This window comes from Mus musculus, chromosome 5, assembly GCF_000001635.26.
Source record: "Mus musculus strain C57BL/6J chromosome 5, GRCm38.p6 C57BL/6J".
NCBI classification, from domain to species: domain Eukaryota; kingdom Metazoa; phylum Chordata; class Mammalia; order Rodentia; family Muridae; genus Mus; species Mus musculus.
In genome coordinates this window covers 8072026-8086017 of record NC_000071.6, presented here as the reverse complement: position 1 = coordinate 8086017, position 13992 = coordinate 8072026, and the positions used below count along the sequence as shown (strand labels likewise).

General features: G+C 42.8%; 1 protein-coding gene across 16 annotated transcripts in view; it reads left to right on the top strand.

The window, feature by feature from the left end:
* Adam22 (a disintegrin and metallopeptidase domain 22) overlaps window positions 1-13671 on the top strand; it is a 295966-nt gene extending 282295 nt beyond the window's left edge. For 12 of the 16 annotated variants that reach the window (XM_006503542.4, XM_006503534.4, XM_006503540.4 and 9 more), the window contains 2 exons: window positions 3749-3872; window positions 7312-8183. In XM_006503542.4, the coding sequence (XP_006503605.1) occupies window positions 3749-3872; window positions 7312-7332 (145 nt within the window). In that variant the 3' untranslated portion in view covers window positions 7333-8183. Of the gene's footprint in view, window positions 1-3748; window positions 3873-7311 lie in introns of those variants that run through there. The other 4 variants (NM_001310439.1, NM_001098225.2, NM_001310440.1 and 1 more) reach the window with 2 other exon arrangements.
* Window positions 13672-13992: the final 321 nt, after the last annotated feature.

The window sequence follows — 13992 nt, the reverse complement described above, 5'->3', positions numbered from 1 at the left end:
AAATAAGTCCGAGCTCTGAGCACCATGATTCCAACACAAATGAGAGGATTCCACCCAACTCTCTATCCAAAGCAGTGCCCCCATATGCCTAGTGTGTTCACACCTAGGCTTGGATTCACCAACCTTGTACTTGAGCTCTCTTGGCACAACCACAGCTGAGGGCAAAGGTCACCTTCATAAGTGGGTTGGATTGGTGATATTTAAACTAGTGGAGAGTTTGTGACTGCAGCAAACGGGTCCAAAATAGAGTCTACCAACAGAAATGTACTATCCGTGAACTACAGTGACACTTGGTAAAACCTACAGCTCCTTTACCCAGCTCTCTTATAACAGTGCTTGCCCTAACAACTGTGTTCTGCATGGATTCAGGCCACTGAAAAAGTACACATAAACTCATAGGGAAAGCATTGGCTCACCACCCCTGATCCTGGGAGCAGTACCTTGGGGGACACCACCTTTCAAGTCCCCAGGGGATATTTATGCTCTTGAGTGCTAGTCAACTAATTATGCATTCCATCAGCATTTTTTAGTTCCTTATCTGAGTGCAAAAGTCACCTTCGTAATCACCCATGTGGGGTTGGATTGGTGATATTCAAACTGTAATGGAGAGTTTGCAACTGCAGCAAACTGGTCCAAAATAGAGTTTACCATCAGAAATGTAGCCAATTAACTATGCATCTCATCAGCAGTTTTTAGTCCATTCTCATGATCTCTGAAAACCACATTAACCATGTAAGGGAATTGTAGAAACTGAGGTTCCGAATACCTACTAATACCTATTTCTCAGCTTACGCGTTGTAGGCATTCTTGGCTTCTTTCTGTGGAGGGAGAAACCTGGCTTACAAAGAGTTACTCTTACAAAGAGTTAGCACAGCTGATGAAAGTCAGCAGCACAACGGAAGCGTGGCTCTGACTCCCAGATCTGTTCCCTGAGCGATTTCTGTGTGATTCCCATCAACTCGTAGAGGTTAAGGAAGCTGAAGACACGTAGATCCTTCTGGAGCAGATTATTGTAAAATTAGCACCATGTGAACACAAGCAAATAAGGAGTGGCCCTGGGTCCCTCTTCTGTGATTTGCAGGCAGGAGGCACAGAGGTTTGATATACGCCTAAGGTGCACCACAGCCCATTGGCACACACGCACACCTTCATTACGTCATTCTATGGTGTTCCTAGAGTAGTTACTATGGTTTTAAAAAAAAAATGTCACAAAGGTAAATGGCTAATACTTATTCCAAAATTCAGCTTGCTTTGTAAGTGAATGAGCTTAGCTGACACTTAGCTGAGCGAAAGCCACATTAGAATCAAATATCTTCCTTGGGCGGTTGGACTAGATTACCCGTTTCTTTTCTAACCGACTCTGTCTTGTTCTCCCCTTTTATTTTGATTCCTGCCCTGGTCTCTTTGCTATGTGCCCATGTGAATCTGTTTCCTGTCTTTTCCCACTGAGGATGTCCTGCCTGGTTTCTTCCCTTTAGGGTCTAAGTATGAATTACCTGAAGTTCTATAGTGAGAAGCAATGTAGAGCCATTTCTGTGGGGTTCTGAAGAACACTTGCAGTTTGTTTTGTTTTAACTACTATTGCTTGTGCCCATGGCGAGGTATTTTAGGACAAGGCTGGGTGCTCAGTGAGTGGAATGGTTTTCAATGCACAGTGTTGGTCATTTGAGCTAGGCCTAAATGTCTATGACACTATAAGCTAACAACTCATGCTATGAACACACAAACACACACACACTTGTGCCAACTATAGCAAATAAAATGAGGACTTGTTTTCCATGACCTTAGAGTTAATGAGATTTGTTTGTATATCTGAAACTTCTCCTGAACATAGATTCTTTTAAATCTTACAATGATTTTGCTAAAAAGCTATAATATAAATGCAAGTTTTACACTCATGCACATTGAATCCTACCTTTTAATATATTTTAAAAAACTATTTAGTTTTTAAATTATAAAAGCATATAGCAGGAGCTTGGGGAATAGCTTGGTTGGCAGTACACTATTTGTGCTACTTGAGTTCTGTCCCCAGAACCCACATAAAAAAAGCTAAGAATGGTGTCCCATTTTGTAATCCCAGCTCTTGGGAGACAGGGACAGGTGTTTAATGGCCAAGCAGCCTAGCCCTAGGCCTGTAAGACACAATCTCAAAAGATAGAGTAGATTGTGTCTGAGGAGGAACAGTGGAGATTGACTTCTGTCCTACATACACAACATACACCATGCACATGTACTTATGTGCACTTGCACGTCTTCACAGACATACACTCATACCCACAATACACACAGACAGACACACACTCACACAGTCAGACACACGCAGACACACACACACAGACACACACACACACACAGACACACACAGACACACACACACACACACGCACACACACACACAGAGACACACACACACAGACACACACACACACAGACACACACACACAGACACACACACACACACACAGACACACACACACGCACACACACACACGCACACACACACGCACACACGCACAGACACACACACACACACACACACACGCACACACGCACACACACACACACACACACACGCACAGACACACACACACGCACAGACACACACACACACGCACGCACGCACACACACACACACACAGTATGTGCTCTGGTCGAACTGAAATCACAGTCCTATTGCTCTTAGTTCCTTACTTTCACCCTCCCAGAGCGTAGCATAAGAGAAGCCCAAACAGCGGCCTGACTGCCTTCCAGCAGTTCCTGATAGGGAGCTATCCTGAATAATTTTCGAAAACAGAAGAAGCATTAGGAGTGAGTGGGGCCACTCCTGGTTTTTAAAAATCAATTAAAAACGTTTATCTGGACCTCAGAGTATACAGGGAAAAGTATTTTCAAGTGTTCAGTTGAATTCTGCATCTTACAAAACGAGAATTAGTTTGAAAGTGAGGGAGCCTTCTCCTGTCCAGTCCTTAATCTGGTGGCTGCAGCCGGAGGCTGATACAGTCACGGCAGAGGAAGCTGTGAGATAGAAGAGAATGCAGTGGCATAGGCAGCTCAGCGGTTTTCCTTTCTGACTCTCACAAGTCTCTCCTAGTGTGCTCAGTACAGTCACAAGCTTTCAATTGCAATAGGATTACCAAACCACTTCCGTGTACAGCTTTCCCGGCAATGCTGACTGAGGGATGAAGTAGACCGTGTTTGTATGTTCTCATCAGACTTTGTTCGGCTGGCCCTCTGCACTCCTCACTGCTTGCATGTTTACTAATTTGTTATTACGACCTCTATTTTCCTCTGTTCTTCACAACTAACACACTGGCCTCTGAATGCATGTGTTTCCTGTAAACTAGAGTATGACTTTGCAACCAATGAACATATCCATGGTTGGATTTTCAGGTCTTATTTTATATTATTGTACTTAGAGAAGCATTTTTAGTGGTAAAATAAAATAGACTGCTTAATTAATTTACTGATATAAGCGCTTAGAGTATTTCCCCCCTTTTCCAGGTTAACTGTTTATTGTAAATGAAAATTCATTATTGACTTTGTAGTTTAAAAGAATGATTCTGTATAGCTAACAGTTAAACATTCCATTGGTGTGCTAAAATCACAGCATTCCAGTTTCAGAATGACAGTTGCACCCCCAGGTAGTTAAAGCTTTGCTATAGATGCTTAGTGATGCTTTGTTTTAGAGATGTAAAAAATGATACCAGGCATGACATGATATTTATTGCTTGTACTCTCAACATCTCAGGACCCTGTCACCTGCCAAGTCTCCTTCTTCATCAACTGGGTCTATTGCCTCCAGCAGAAAATACCCGTACCCTATGCCTCCGCTTCCAGACGAGGGGAAGACAGCGGGCCGACAGAGCGCCAGGGTACCTAGCAACTCCTCTGCTTTGTTCTTGGGTGTTGGTGGAATCTAGGAGCTTACTTTTTGTTCATCCCTTTGTTTCTCATTTGTTTTTGTTTCGTTTGGTTGTTGTTGGTGGTTTTTTGTGTTTTGTTTTGTTTTGTTTTGTTTGTTTTTGAGACAGAATTTGTTATGTAGCCCAGACTGGATTCAACCTCATGAGAATCCTCATCTCTGACTCTTGGAATCATGAACATGCACCATTATGCCTAGTTCTGAATCCACAATTTTTAAAAGAGCTGGGTTTTCTACTTTGAAAACAATTAAGAAATATAATTGGAAACATGTGCAAAGTAATGTATACCCATATATTATGCAGATATTTTATATACATTAAGTGTGTGTGCATGTGTGTGTTTGAGAGAAGGTTTCTCTGTGTAGCGCTGGCTGTCCTGGAACTCTCTCTGTAAGTAGACCAGGTGACCTCAACTCAAGAGATCCTCCTGCCTCTGCGTCCTGAGTGCTGGGATTGAAGATGTGTACTATACCCAGCCTATTATTTCATAAAGTCTTTGTTTTTAATTATTGTTTTACTCAACACTAGGTTTGAAAAAAGGGGGGGGGGTTGTGTTTTGCTTTTTGAAAAATCTTTTTAGTGCCCCTGCCTTGGAGTTCTAAAGACGAAGTGAATTAGTTCCCTCTCAGTGTCCATTTCGATCGCTCAGGCCTCTCAGGATTGTTACAATTCAATAGGAGTTTAGAAACAGGAACCTATGGCAGAAACCAGGTCAGTGTCTTGGTACTGGTTGGAACACTGTCAAACTAATGACCCGTGGTGAGCAGTGCCTTGGGGAAGTGTGAGAGAGGCTCCAGGCAAGCAAGGCAGAAGGCCATATCCAGATTCAGGGTACAGTGACTAGAGTGGGTTCTGTAGCTGTGTTCTGACAGCCACCAAGAATAATCATGTCTTATAAATTGAATGTAATTGTTTCTCGCAGGAGGCATGACATCACATCCGAGAACAACTAGGAGCACCTGAGGTAGAAGGGCCCTCTGCCTTTTCCCCCTGGAGTCCCTCACATAGTTCCCTAAGGCATTATTTACCATGGGTTATTCTCTTGACCATGTTCCAACAGTTCAGGGGTAGAATTTAGATGTAAAGGAAAGGTATTTGAGTAACCTGTAATATCGAAAGACTACTACAAAGGCTATGGTAAAATTTAACAGCATTAACTTATTATTTTGTGGTAAGGATTTAATCCCAGGGCCTTGTTAACTTGCTTTAAAAAAAAATGCTCTGAGCCACACTCACCTCCTACAAAAAGCCACATTTTTAACATGGTTTATCTTAATTATTTTTAATTATGTGTGTGTGTCCATGAAGATGTGTGCATGTGAGTGTGGGTCCCTGGGGTCCAGAAGAAAACTTCATTAGATCCCATGGAGCTAGAGTTACAGACTCATGTGAGTTCTGGGATTCAAACTCCAGTCCTCTGTAGGATCAGCAAGTACTCTTAGCCAGAATGCCAAATTTAAAACAAATATGGAGATATTCATCCATTTGATGAAAATAGAATTTACCAGAAATTTTATATAAATCTTTGGTCCCTTGTACATCTTTGTTAGTATACCTCTGTCTCACAGCATTCCCTCAGTGCATTGGTTTTGTGAAATTTGGAATAGAGTTTACAGGGTTAGACCAGCCTCTGGAGGTTTCGATGAAATGTAGAACTAAATAGCACAACCACTGACGTCCAGTGCCTCTTATGGCCAGTTCATTTCTGGTGTTGCTCCTCCAGGGAAAAATATGAAAAGGTGAAGGTTTTGCAGCCTCTATACATTTATCCAGCACAGGGTTCTGAGTTTTTAGACTTTTTAGTATCTGAAGGTGTTTTAGACCCTTGTAAATCCTGAATGAAAGTTATAGGGCTTAAAGTAATGTTTTATAATTGTATTTGCCTTGAACAACCCAGGGTCAGTTACACACACACACACACACACACACACACACACACACACACGGGGGGGGGGGGAGGGAGGCAGGGAAGGAGGGAGGGAGAGTGACAGAAGGAGGAGGAGGAGGAGAAGGAGGAAGAAGGAGAAGAAAAGAAGAAGAAGGAGAGGGAGGAGGAGGGGGAGGGGAGGGAGAGGGAGAGAGAGGGGAGGGGAGGGGAGAGGAGAGGAGAGGAGAGGATGGAGGGAGAAACAGAGAGATCACTAAAAGCTGGACAGTAACTGTTAGCCAAGTCTGTACAAATAGGAAATGGCGATTGTGTTGGTGGGATGTTGAAGCCTTGGTGTACTTGGGGAACTGAAAAGCTTCCAAACAGTTTAACCCAAGTCCCTCCCAGTGAGACTGTGATTTAGTTGGTGTGCTGTGCTGCCAGAGCAATGGATTAAAAACCTTTTGCAGATTAGGACTGGGGAGATGGTTCAGCAGGCAACGTGTTTACTGTGCAAGCTTAAAGACCTTAGTTCCAGTCCCCAGACCCCATGCAAAGGCCAGGGATTGTGGTGCGTGCCTGTAACCCTGGAGTGGAAGCAGAGGCAGGAGGAGCCCTGGAGCTTGCTGGACAAATCCACGAGCCCCGTGCTCTGCTCAGAGACTCTATCTTAAAAATGAAGTAGAGAATCGCAGACAAAAGTGCTTCACACTGAACTCCCTTCTCAACATGCATAGACATGCAAAAGCATGTGCACACATATGAACATGTACACATGTAAAACACACATACACACACACACACACACACACACACACACACACACACACTTTCCCCACATATTACACAGCAGTGATTGAGAACCAGTATTCTATTTGGCAATTTATTGGGTATAATAAAAAATAGGCAGTTTAAAAATATTATTTTAAAATTCTGTACTTTATTATATTTATTCAAAATTTTAAGTAACATGAAATGAGGTTGTGAGAGGTTTGTTTTTGTGTTTTGTTTTTTGAGTTTTGTATGTTGGTTGGTTGGTTGGTTGGTTGGTTTATCAAAAGGTGGCAGTTGTTAGAACAGTTGATATGGGAGCTGGGAGATGGTTCACTGTGCAAGGAATTTGCTGTGGGGGCACACAGGCCTGAATATGAACCCCCAAACTCCACATAAAAGGCTGAGCATAGATGCATGTACCTGTAGAGCCAGTGCTGAAGGCGAGAGACAGGTAGATTGCAGTAATTCACTGGCCAGTGAGCTACCCTCCTGTCTAAAGGCAGTAAGGTGGGGGCACTAAAATACAATATCCAAAGCCTTCCCCTGACCTACCTGTGCATGCATCCGACACACATGCAAAGAAGGGGTGTTAATGTCAGGCTTAGGCGAGATCTCAGCGTTTGTGTATTTCTTTTATCCATTATTAAACAAGAACATACAAAATAATTACTGGTTGGAATCCTTTGTAGCTTAAAAAGGCTACTTTCTGCTATTACGGTGCCTGATTTTGCTTTTCTCTGTTTGCAGCTATGGGAGACATCCATTTAAGAACAACTGTTTACATGTGACACATCGAAACTGTTTACTTCTACTTTTATAGAAACCCAACCACCCGCAACCACTGCAAATCTATCTGCTCTCTGGACGATTTCAAGACCCTCTGAGATACCAGAGGAGAGGAAGCCATGGGTCATACCTGGACACCATACTTTTTTTTTTTTTTTTTTTTTTTTTTTTGGTCATTGGCTTAAGTTTTAACCAAATGGTAAAAAGAATTACTGGAATGTCACACTACAACATGGAATCATTTATGATCTGGTATTGGTATGTTAATGGATAATCTGCATGACAGAAATATGTAGAATATCAATAAAATTAACTCCCATGACCCAAGTTTAGCAGGTTTTCCTGAGGGACAGAAGTGGATTCAGAACGGAGCATTCTGAAACACATCCTCATTGCAAACAGTAACGCCATATGCATGACGCTTCTGTTTATTGTTTTCCATATATAAGGAAACAACATCTCATAATAGAAACTAGCATGCAGAGGCTAAGGCATATAGGATTCTTCTGCAGGACTGTAAGGCTTTGAGAGGCCAATATCCCATACGCTATCTTTAAACATGTATTTTTATTTTATTTTTTACTTTTCATATTTATATTAGCATCCAAGGACAACTGTACATATGTAAACATTTTTAAAATTTAAAAAGTAACTGTTCCACATAAGTGTATTTTTGCCAAATGCCTACAGTCAGTCACAGTTCTGTCACCGTCCTCCATCCTGCGTCTTCAGCGTACAAGTGGACGAGATTGTAAATAGAGTGGTCAGTGCTGTAAACGTATCTCTCCATAACTGGTGTTTGTCTGAAACATGTGATTTCCGTTTAAAGTGTGTCCAGTCTGGAAGAGGTTTTATTGAGTAAGAGAACAAAATGCTCAAACGTCTAGCCTCTGCTTCTCACCGAAGGAGGAGTCCAGATGTGCGGCAGCCGTGGAGCTTCAGGGTACCCTGGAGCTCACAGGCTCTCTGGGAGTCTGCCAGCCTATCCACTCCACAGCTAAGACACATGACGCCTGTCACAGTAGCTGTTCTCAGTACCAGGGCATATCAATTAATCTTAACCGGGGGCCATGGAGTCCCCTCCTCTCTAGAAAGTGTCTTCTATGATTGGCCAGATGCACTAAAGACATGGACCCCAGAGCGCAGAGCTCCCTCTTGACCAATGCCTGAGCCTTGTCTGATCTGAAGTTTGGGTTCCTGGACAGAATCCTTTCAGCCATTCTCATCTGTGGAAGAAATAATGACTCGGTTCAACTCGGTTCAATTTGAACACGTTTCATCACCAGGATGTGAGTCCCAGTAGGTCATTCTGTCTGGCTTTGAACCAGATGGTGGATGGAAGCCTGAGCAAGACATGAAAGATTAAATAAAGCCCATGGCTACACAGGTGCAGTAACTGCAAGAGGAACCATAAGCCTGCAAGGGAAAGAGCCTTGGGTGTTGAGCCAACCTTTGATCCACTTTTTTTTTTTTTTAAAGAATGTTCTATGTGAAATCTTGTCATTTAAAAAGAAACATTAATAGCTGTTTCAATGCAATGTTGTCATGCAAAGAGAAAGCCCCTCTAGTGAGATCTGAAGTTGGTAGGCTCAATCATGTGGTCCACTGTGAACCACACTTGTGATTTCCCCCTTCTCCTTGCTGTTTTATGTGAGGAATGCAGTCATCAGACAAGAACTCAGAAATGGACTCTAAGTTTGACTTCTTTGAGAGGCATCCAGGGACACAGTTTGTTGCATCTCTGTGTAGTTGTCTTAGATACCCAAATTGAAGAGGCAGACTAGAAGGCAAAGGTATGCTCAGCTCATGTCTTTTGCAATGGTCCACTCTTCTAAAACGCTCTGAAGGTGTTAGAAAACAAATTTAATCAGGCAAAATTATACAGTGAAAAACATTTTTCCTGACAGGCAAGGATATAGTTTGCTGATGACTCAATAAAGCAGTCTCAGACAAAGGCATAGATGAGTGTTGAACAATATCTCCACATAGCTTAAGGTATGGCAGACAGGTGACAGATGAAAGAGATGTAGCAAACGAAGTGACTTTTGAACAAGAACACTTTAGATGTGCACTGAATGTTTCTTGGTATTGAGTATATAAAGGCTAATGTAATATAAGGTTTATTTTGACTACGGAAGAGAGAGTTTATAGTTTGACTGAGAGGTGCCTCCTGTAAATATGCTTTGTAGTTATAGTTAGTTACCTAAGCCCTAACGTGAAAGAATTCACAAAAGGTTAGCTAGTAAACTCATTATCTGTCTACCTACTGATCTTTCCTTACCTTCTCAATTATTTTTACCTGGGGTTATTATTGAGAATTAAAATCATTATCGCGTGCCTTTTGGGAGAATCAGTTGCTCTGGCTTGTAATCATCTTCAGATGAAATGAGAGGAAAAGGTTTTGCTTAACTTGCAAAGTGATTTTAGAAATATAATAGCTTTAATGTTCTAGTCTGGGTCTCTATCTCTCATGTTTAAGCATTCTTAGAATTGTTTTTGGAATTAACAGACTTTAGTCTTGATGGATAACTTCAAGAAGTATGTATCATTCCACTGAACTCTGTATGACTTCATTCACTGAGGTACACAGAAGAGACTCGTGGAATCAAACCCAAGCACAGTGATTATTTCATTCTTAAATGTCTATTTTGAAGAGGAACTTTGCAGCTCCATGTGGTTTGAATCATGCAACTAGTATTCATACTTCCCAGTGTGCTGTGGGATCATTGCTACAAAGAGGAGGGCAGCGATGTGTTTGTTCATTGGATGCTATTTCTCGTTCTCATAATCTTGGCATCGATAGGGCTTCAGATACCCAGATGCCTGAGATGTCCCATTATGCAGATCATTTCTGTTCCAATGAAAACAGACATTCAAGTCTTTCCACTACATTAGCAGGGGAGGCCTGCAGTAACAGAGGATCCTAAAGAATGAACTGGCCGGACTCACTCTTCCCAGCTACTTTCCTTAGATGGGAAGTCCTCCTCCAGAGTCAGCAAGATAGAAAATGACTCCAGTCGCACAAAGTCTGCAGAGAGAAACCAGTGCTGCTTAGATGGTGCCACATGAAGATTCTTAGTGCTCTGCAGTGGCTGGCTCTGAAGAGCAAAAGCCAGACACCTCAGTCCCTCCCTTAGATGCTAACTGATGAGTAACCACTTTGGTTACTCAAGGAGAGTCACTGGGGACAGGAAAACAGGGCTTAGGATGTTGTTGTAGCAGGTGAGAGGAGTGCTCTATTTCAGGATGTGGTGTGGTTTCTTCTCCTGGCTTCACAAGGCTTTTAAAGTAATGTTTGCACAGGCGGGTCCAATGTAGTCTTTATGCATGAGAGATTGGTGGTAGTCTAAAAGAAGCCACTGTGAAGATAAGATTAAATACTCCCTGCCCTCCAGGGGTGTGCATGGGGGAGTGGGGCTGCTATGCTTTCAAGGACAGATCCACATGCTTCTCTTCTGGGTACCTTGAATCTCTGCTGACTTCATCCTGCCTGTTGCCCTAGGCTTTCTGCAGCTACTTTACCTGTTGCCCTTTTCATGCTTTGTCCCCCTTTTTTGGGGGGGAGGGGGGTACCTTTAATCCAGGAAAAGTGGGATACCTCTGCCTGCGTTTTTTCTTTCAGAGTCAAGTTTGTTCACTTCACTGTGTGAGTTTTCTATTGCCATAGTTCCATCTTAACCTTTGATCTGTACAGTGCTTTAGAGAAGCCCTGCTCTGAAGGCAAGATTACTTTTTAGTCTTACTTAAATGTAAAGGAAAGAAAGGCTGTTTGGTAGCTTGCACCATATAAAGAGAAGGGGACAGAGTTTGGAACTGATGGGAGTAAGGAGAAGCAAGACACCTAGCTGCACAGCCAGGGGTGGTGCAGCTGGCTGCTGCTACTGGCTGCCGTGTTTGGGGCATTCTCTAAAGATCTCAGCAGCAGCAAGTTGGCTTGAGCACTGAGACACCTGGACTCCTGTTGGCAGCACATTTTCTACTTTTTATGTTCCTAATTGTCTCTTTTGTTTGTTTTCTTCTATAGCTATCATCTGCTTCCCTCTCCTCCCCCAAAAGGCAGTCAAATTGAATTTTTCATTCTTATTCCACGAGCTTTATATGACCAGCTGACATTTCTGTGGAAGAGGGCTTAGTTGGGGCCTTGAATACTTAGTTTCCTCTGGTGGGAGAGTTAAGACTACTCTGGCTTCAGAGACAGGGTCCTTTCTCTGGCCACTGGAGAGCTGGGGACTGGGTTCCAGATCCTCCTTTATCGTATTGTAAAGAATTGAGCTGGCATTTGTGAGAACCAGCTGAGGCCACAGCCCATCTGGCTGTGTGAGAGCAGCATGCTGTAAAAGTGGCTTGGCCGTTCGCTGTTGGCACCTGCTTATAGCATATGCTCTGCAGGGCAGACACTTTCAGCTCAAAGACGTTTCCTACCACACCTGCAGGGACAGAACAAAGTTGCCCCGGACTTGGAGAGCAGAAGGTAGTATTTCCATCCCAGTTTTATTCATGGTTTTGCCAGTTCTCAACATGGAGCACCTAAAGTCAGGCAGCAGAAAATGAAAACTTACAAGACGATTGTTGGTTGTACCTCTGCCCTTCAAATTCATGGCCTTATGGGACAGTATCATTTCTGTTGGATTTGATGGCTGCATTTAGAACCTTCCTACTTGCAAAGTTCCGTGTTCAGTATCTGTGCGGCACTTTTCCTCTTGATCAGTGGCATCCCCTATTCGGGGCCTTCTTTGGTTCAAATGAGAATTAGGAATACAGAGTGGTAATGTTAGTTTTCATTTCCTTCTGACATGCTGGTTTGATTGTGCACCATGGAAAGTCGCTAAGACATGGGTCTCAGGGTATAAATCTCAGGAAGTGAATAAGCAAGCGGCACAGAGATTTGAGAGATCCTGGGTCACTTAGTCCCAGCCTAGGAGCACAGTGGACATCCACATAAACCATGTAGCAGAGCTCAACACAGTCACCGGATATGCTGGAGGGACGGACCTACTGCCGCCAAGGGCAGACATGTGCTCTGCGGTTTTTGGAAGTGTTACCTTTGGAAGCGTTTTACTATCCCATGTCCCTTGCATTGTTCCCAGACCTGCGTCACTGGGAGGGGCTTCAGAAGTGGCAGGCATGTCTATCACAGGTCGCCTGTGGCATCAAATCCAAGCAAAGTGTGTTTTATTGTTTCATTTTACCAGAAGTCATACAGTAAGACAAAGGAATCTTGTTAATATACACAAGGCCACCCGTTCCTGGGCTTGTGACCTAGGCCTCCCTACATGTATGAAGAGGCATGTATGCACATTCTGCACTCAACTTCCGCCGTTTCGGGACGTGATTTGCTTTGATCGTTGGGTTTTAAAATAGTGCAAATATCCCAAATCTTTAAATAAAGCGGTGCTAAGTTTTATCAGATAACACAATACAGAAAGTGCTGAAATGAATTCAGACCCCTCGGAGTTCCTCGAGGGTTCCTGTTAAATTACACACGTGTATCACTGCCTGATTGGAAACCCCACTTTTCCTTTCTAATCCAGCACAATATCAAACTGTGATTCTATAACTTGTCTTTTTAATAGCTACAAATAACCCAACATCTTTTTTTTTTTTTATGGAAAACTTTTCTTTTTAGCACTAACTGCAAAGTGCTTAGCAAAAGGTTCCTTCTGGATAACAGAGCACTGCTATTATTATTATTGCTATCATTGTTATTCCTCCTTCTTCAACTTGTTGGAAGACTTGCCCCTCCAAACGAGCATTTCCAAAAGACAGTTTTCAGAAACTTCACATTTCACCTAATGAAAGCTGTGCATATGTTAGTCTGTGCATTAGGTCTCTGCTAGTGTGTCCCATGTCCATAGCCTCCATGGGGTGATGCCCATCTGCAGATGTTAGAAACCACCCCATGGGGACCTGGGAGTAGCATCAGTGTGGTTCACTTTGGGTAGCTGGGTACTCACGTGTATATACTTAGATTTGCATCATTCAAACCTCCTCTCTGCTTTTCCGCACGCACTTCTAGCTCTTCTGCTATTTTAAAATTCACTGGGTTTTGGTGAACACCAACATAAATGTAAGCGATGATTGCTTTCCTGAGCAGGCGTGATTTGTTGTATGGCTGTTTAAGTTATAAAGTTGTTCTCATATTGTAGGTGAATAAAATCTTGCTGTTTTTAAAGGTCACTGTAACTCGAGATTAAAATTTCTGGCACAATTTTATGAGTGTTCACTTCTGAAGCTAATAAGACAATAGAGTTTTCTATGTTACTCTCACTGTAACATCGATAAAGTGACTTTGAATAAAAGATTTCTGTTATTTTGATGCACAGCTCTCTTTCATGTTTTGTCTAAGTGAACATTGTCCCTGAGACGCTGTCAGATGGTTCTGTTCTCCAAGTCCCTGAAGAGACAAGAGAAAAACTAGTGTTCCATTTGTTCCGCTGTTTCTCCAGTGAGGAAGCAAGGGACTTGTCTCCTGAATTCTCTTGCCCTCATGAAGTTTGGCTCTAGGTTTTGCCCCACAGCCCAGGGCTGTACCTCTACTGCCTCTTGCCTGAGTCTTTGATGGGTTTGTTTTAGGTTCATGGGTTCACTGTCTGAAACCGGTTACCCCTGGTCTTTTTAGCTTGTCCCAATCAGCCATTTGAG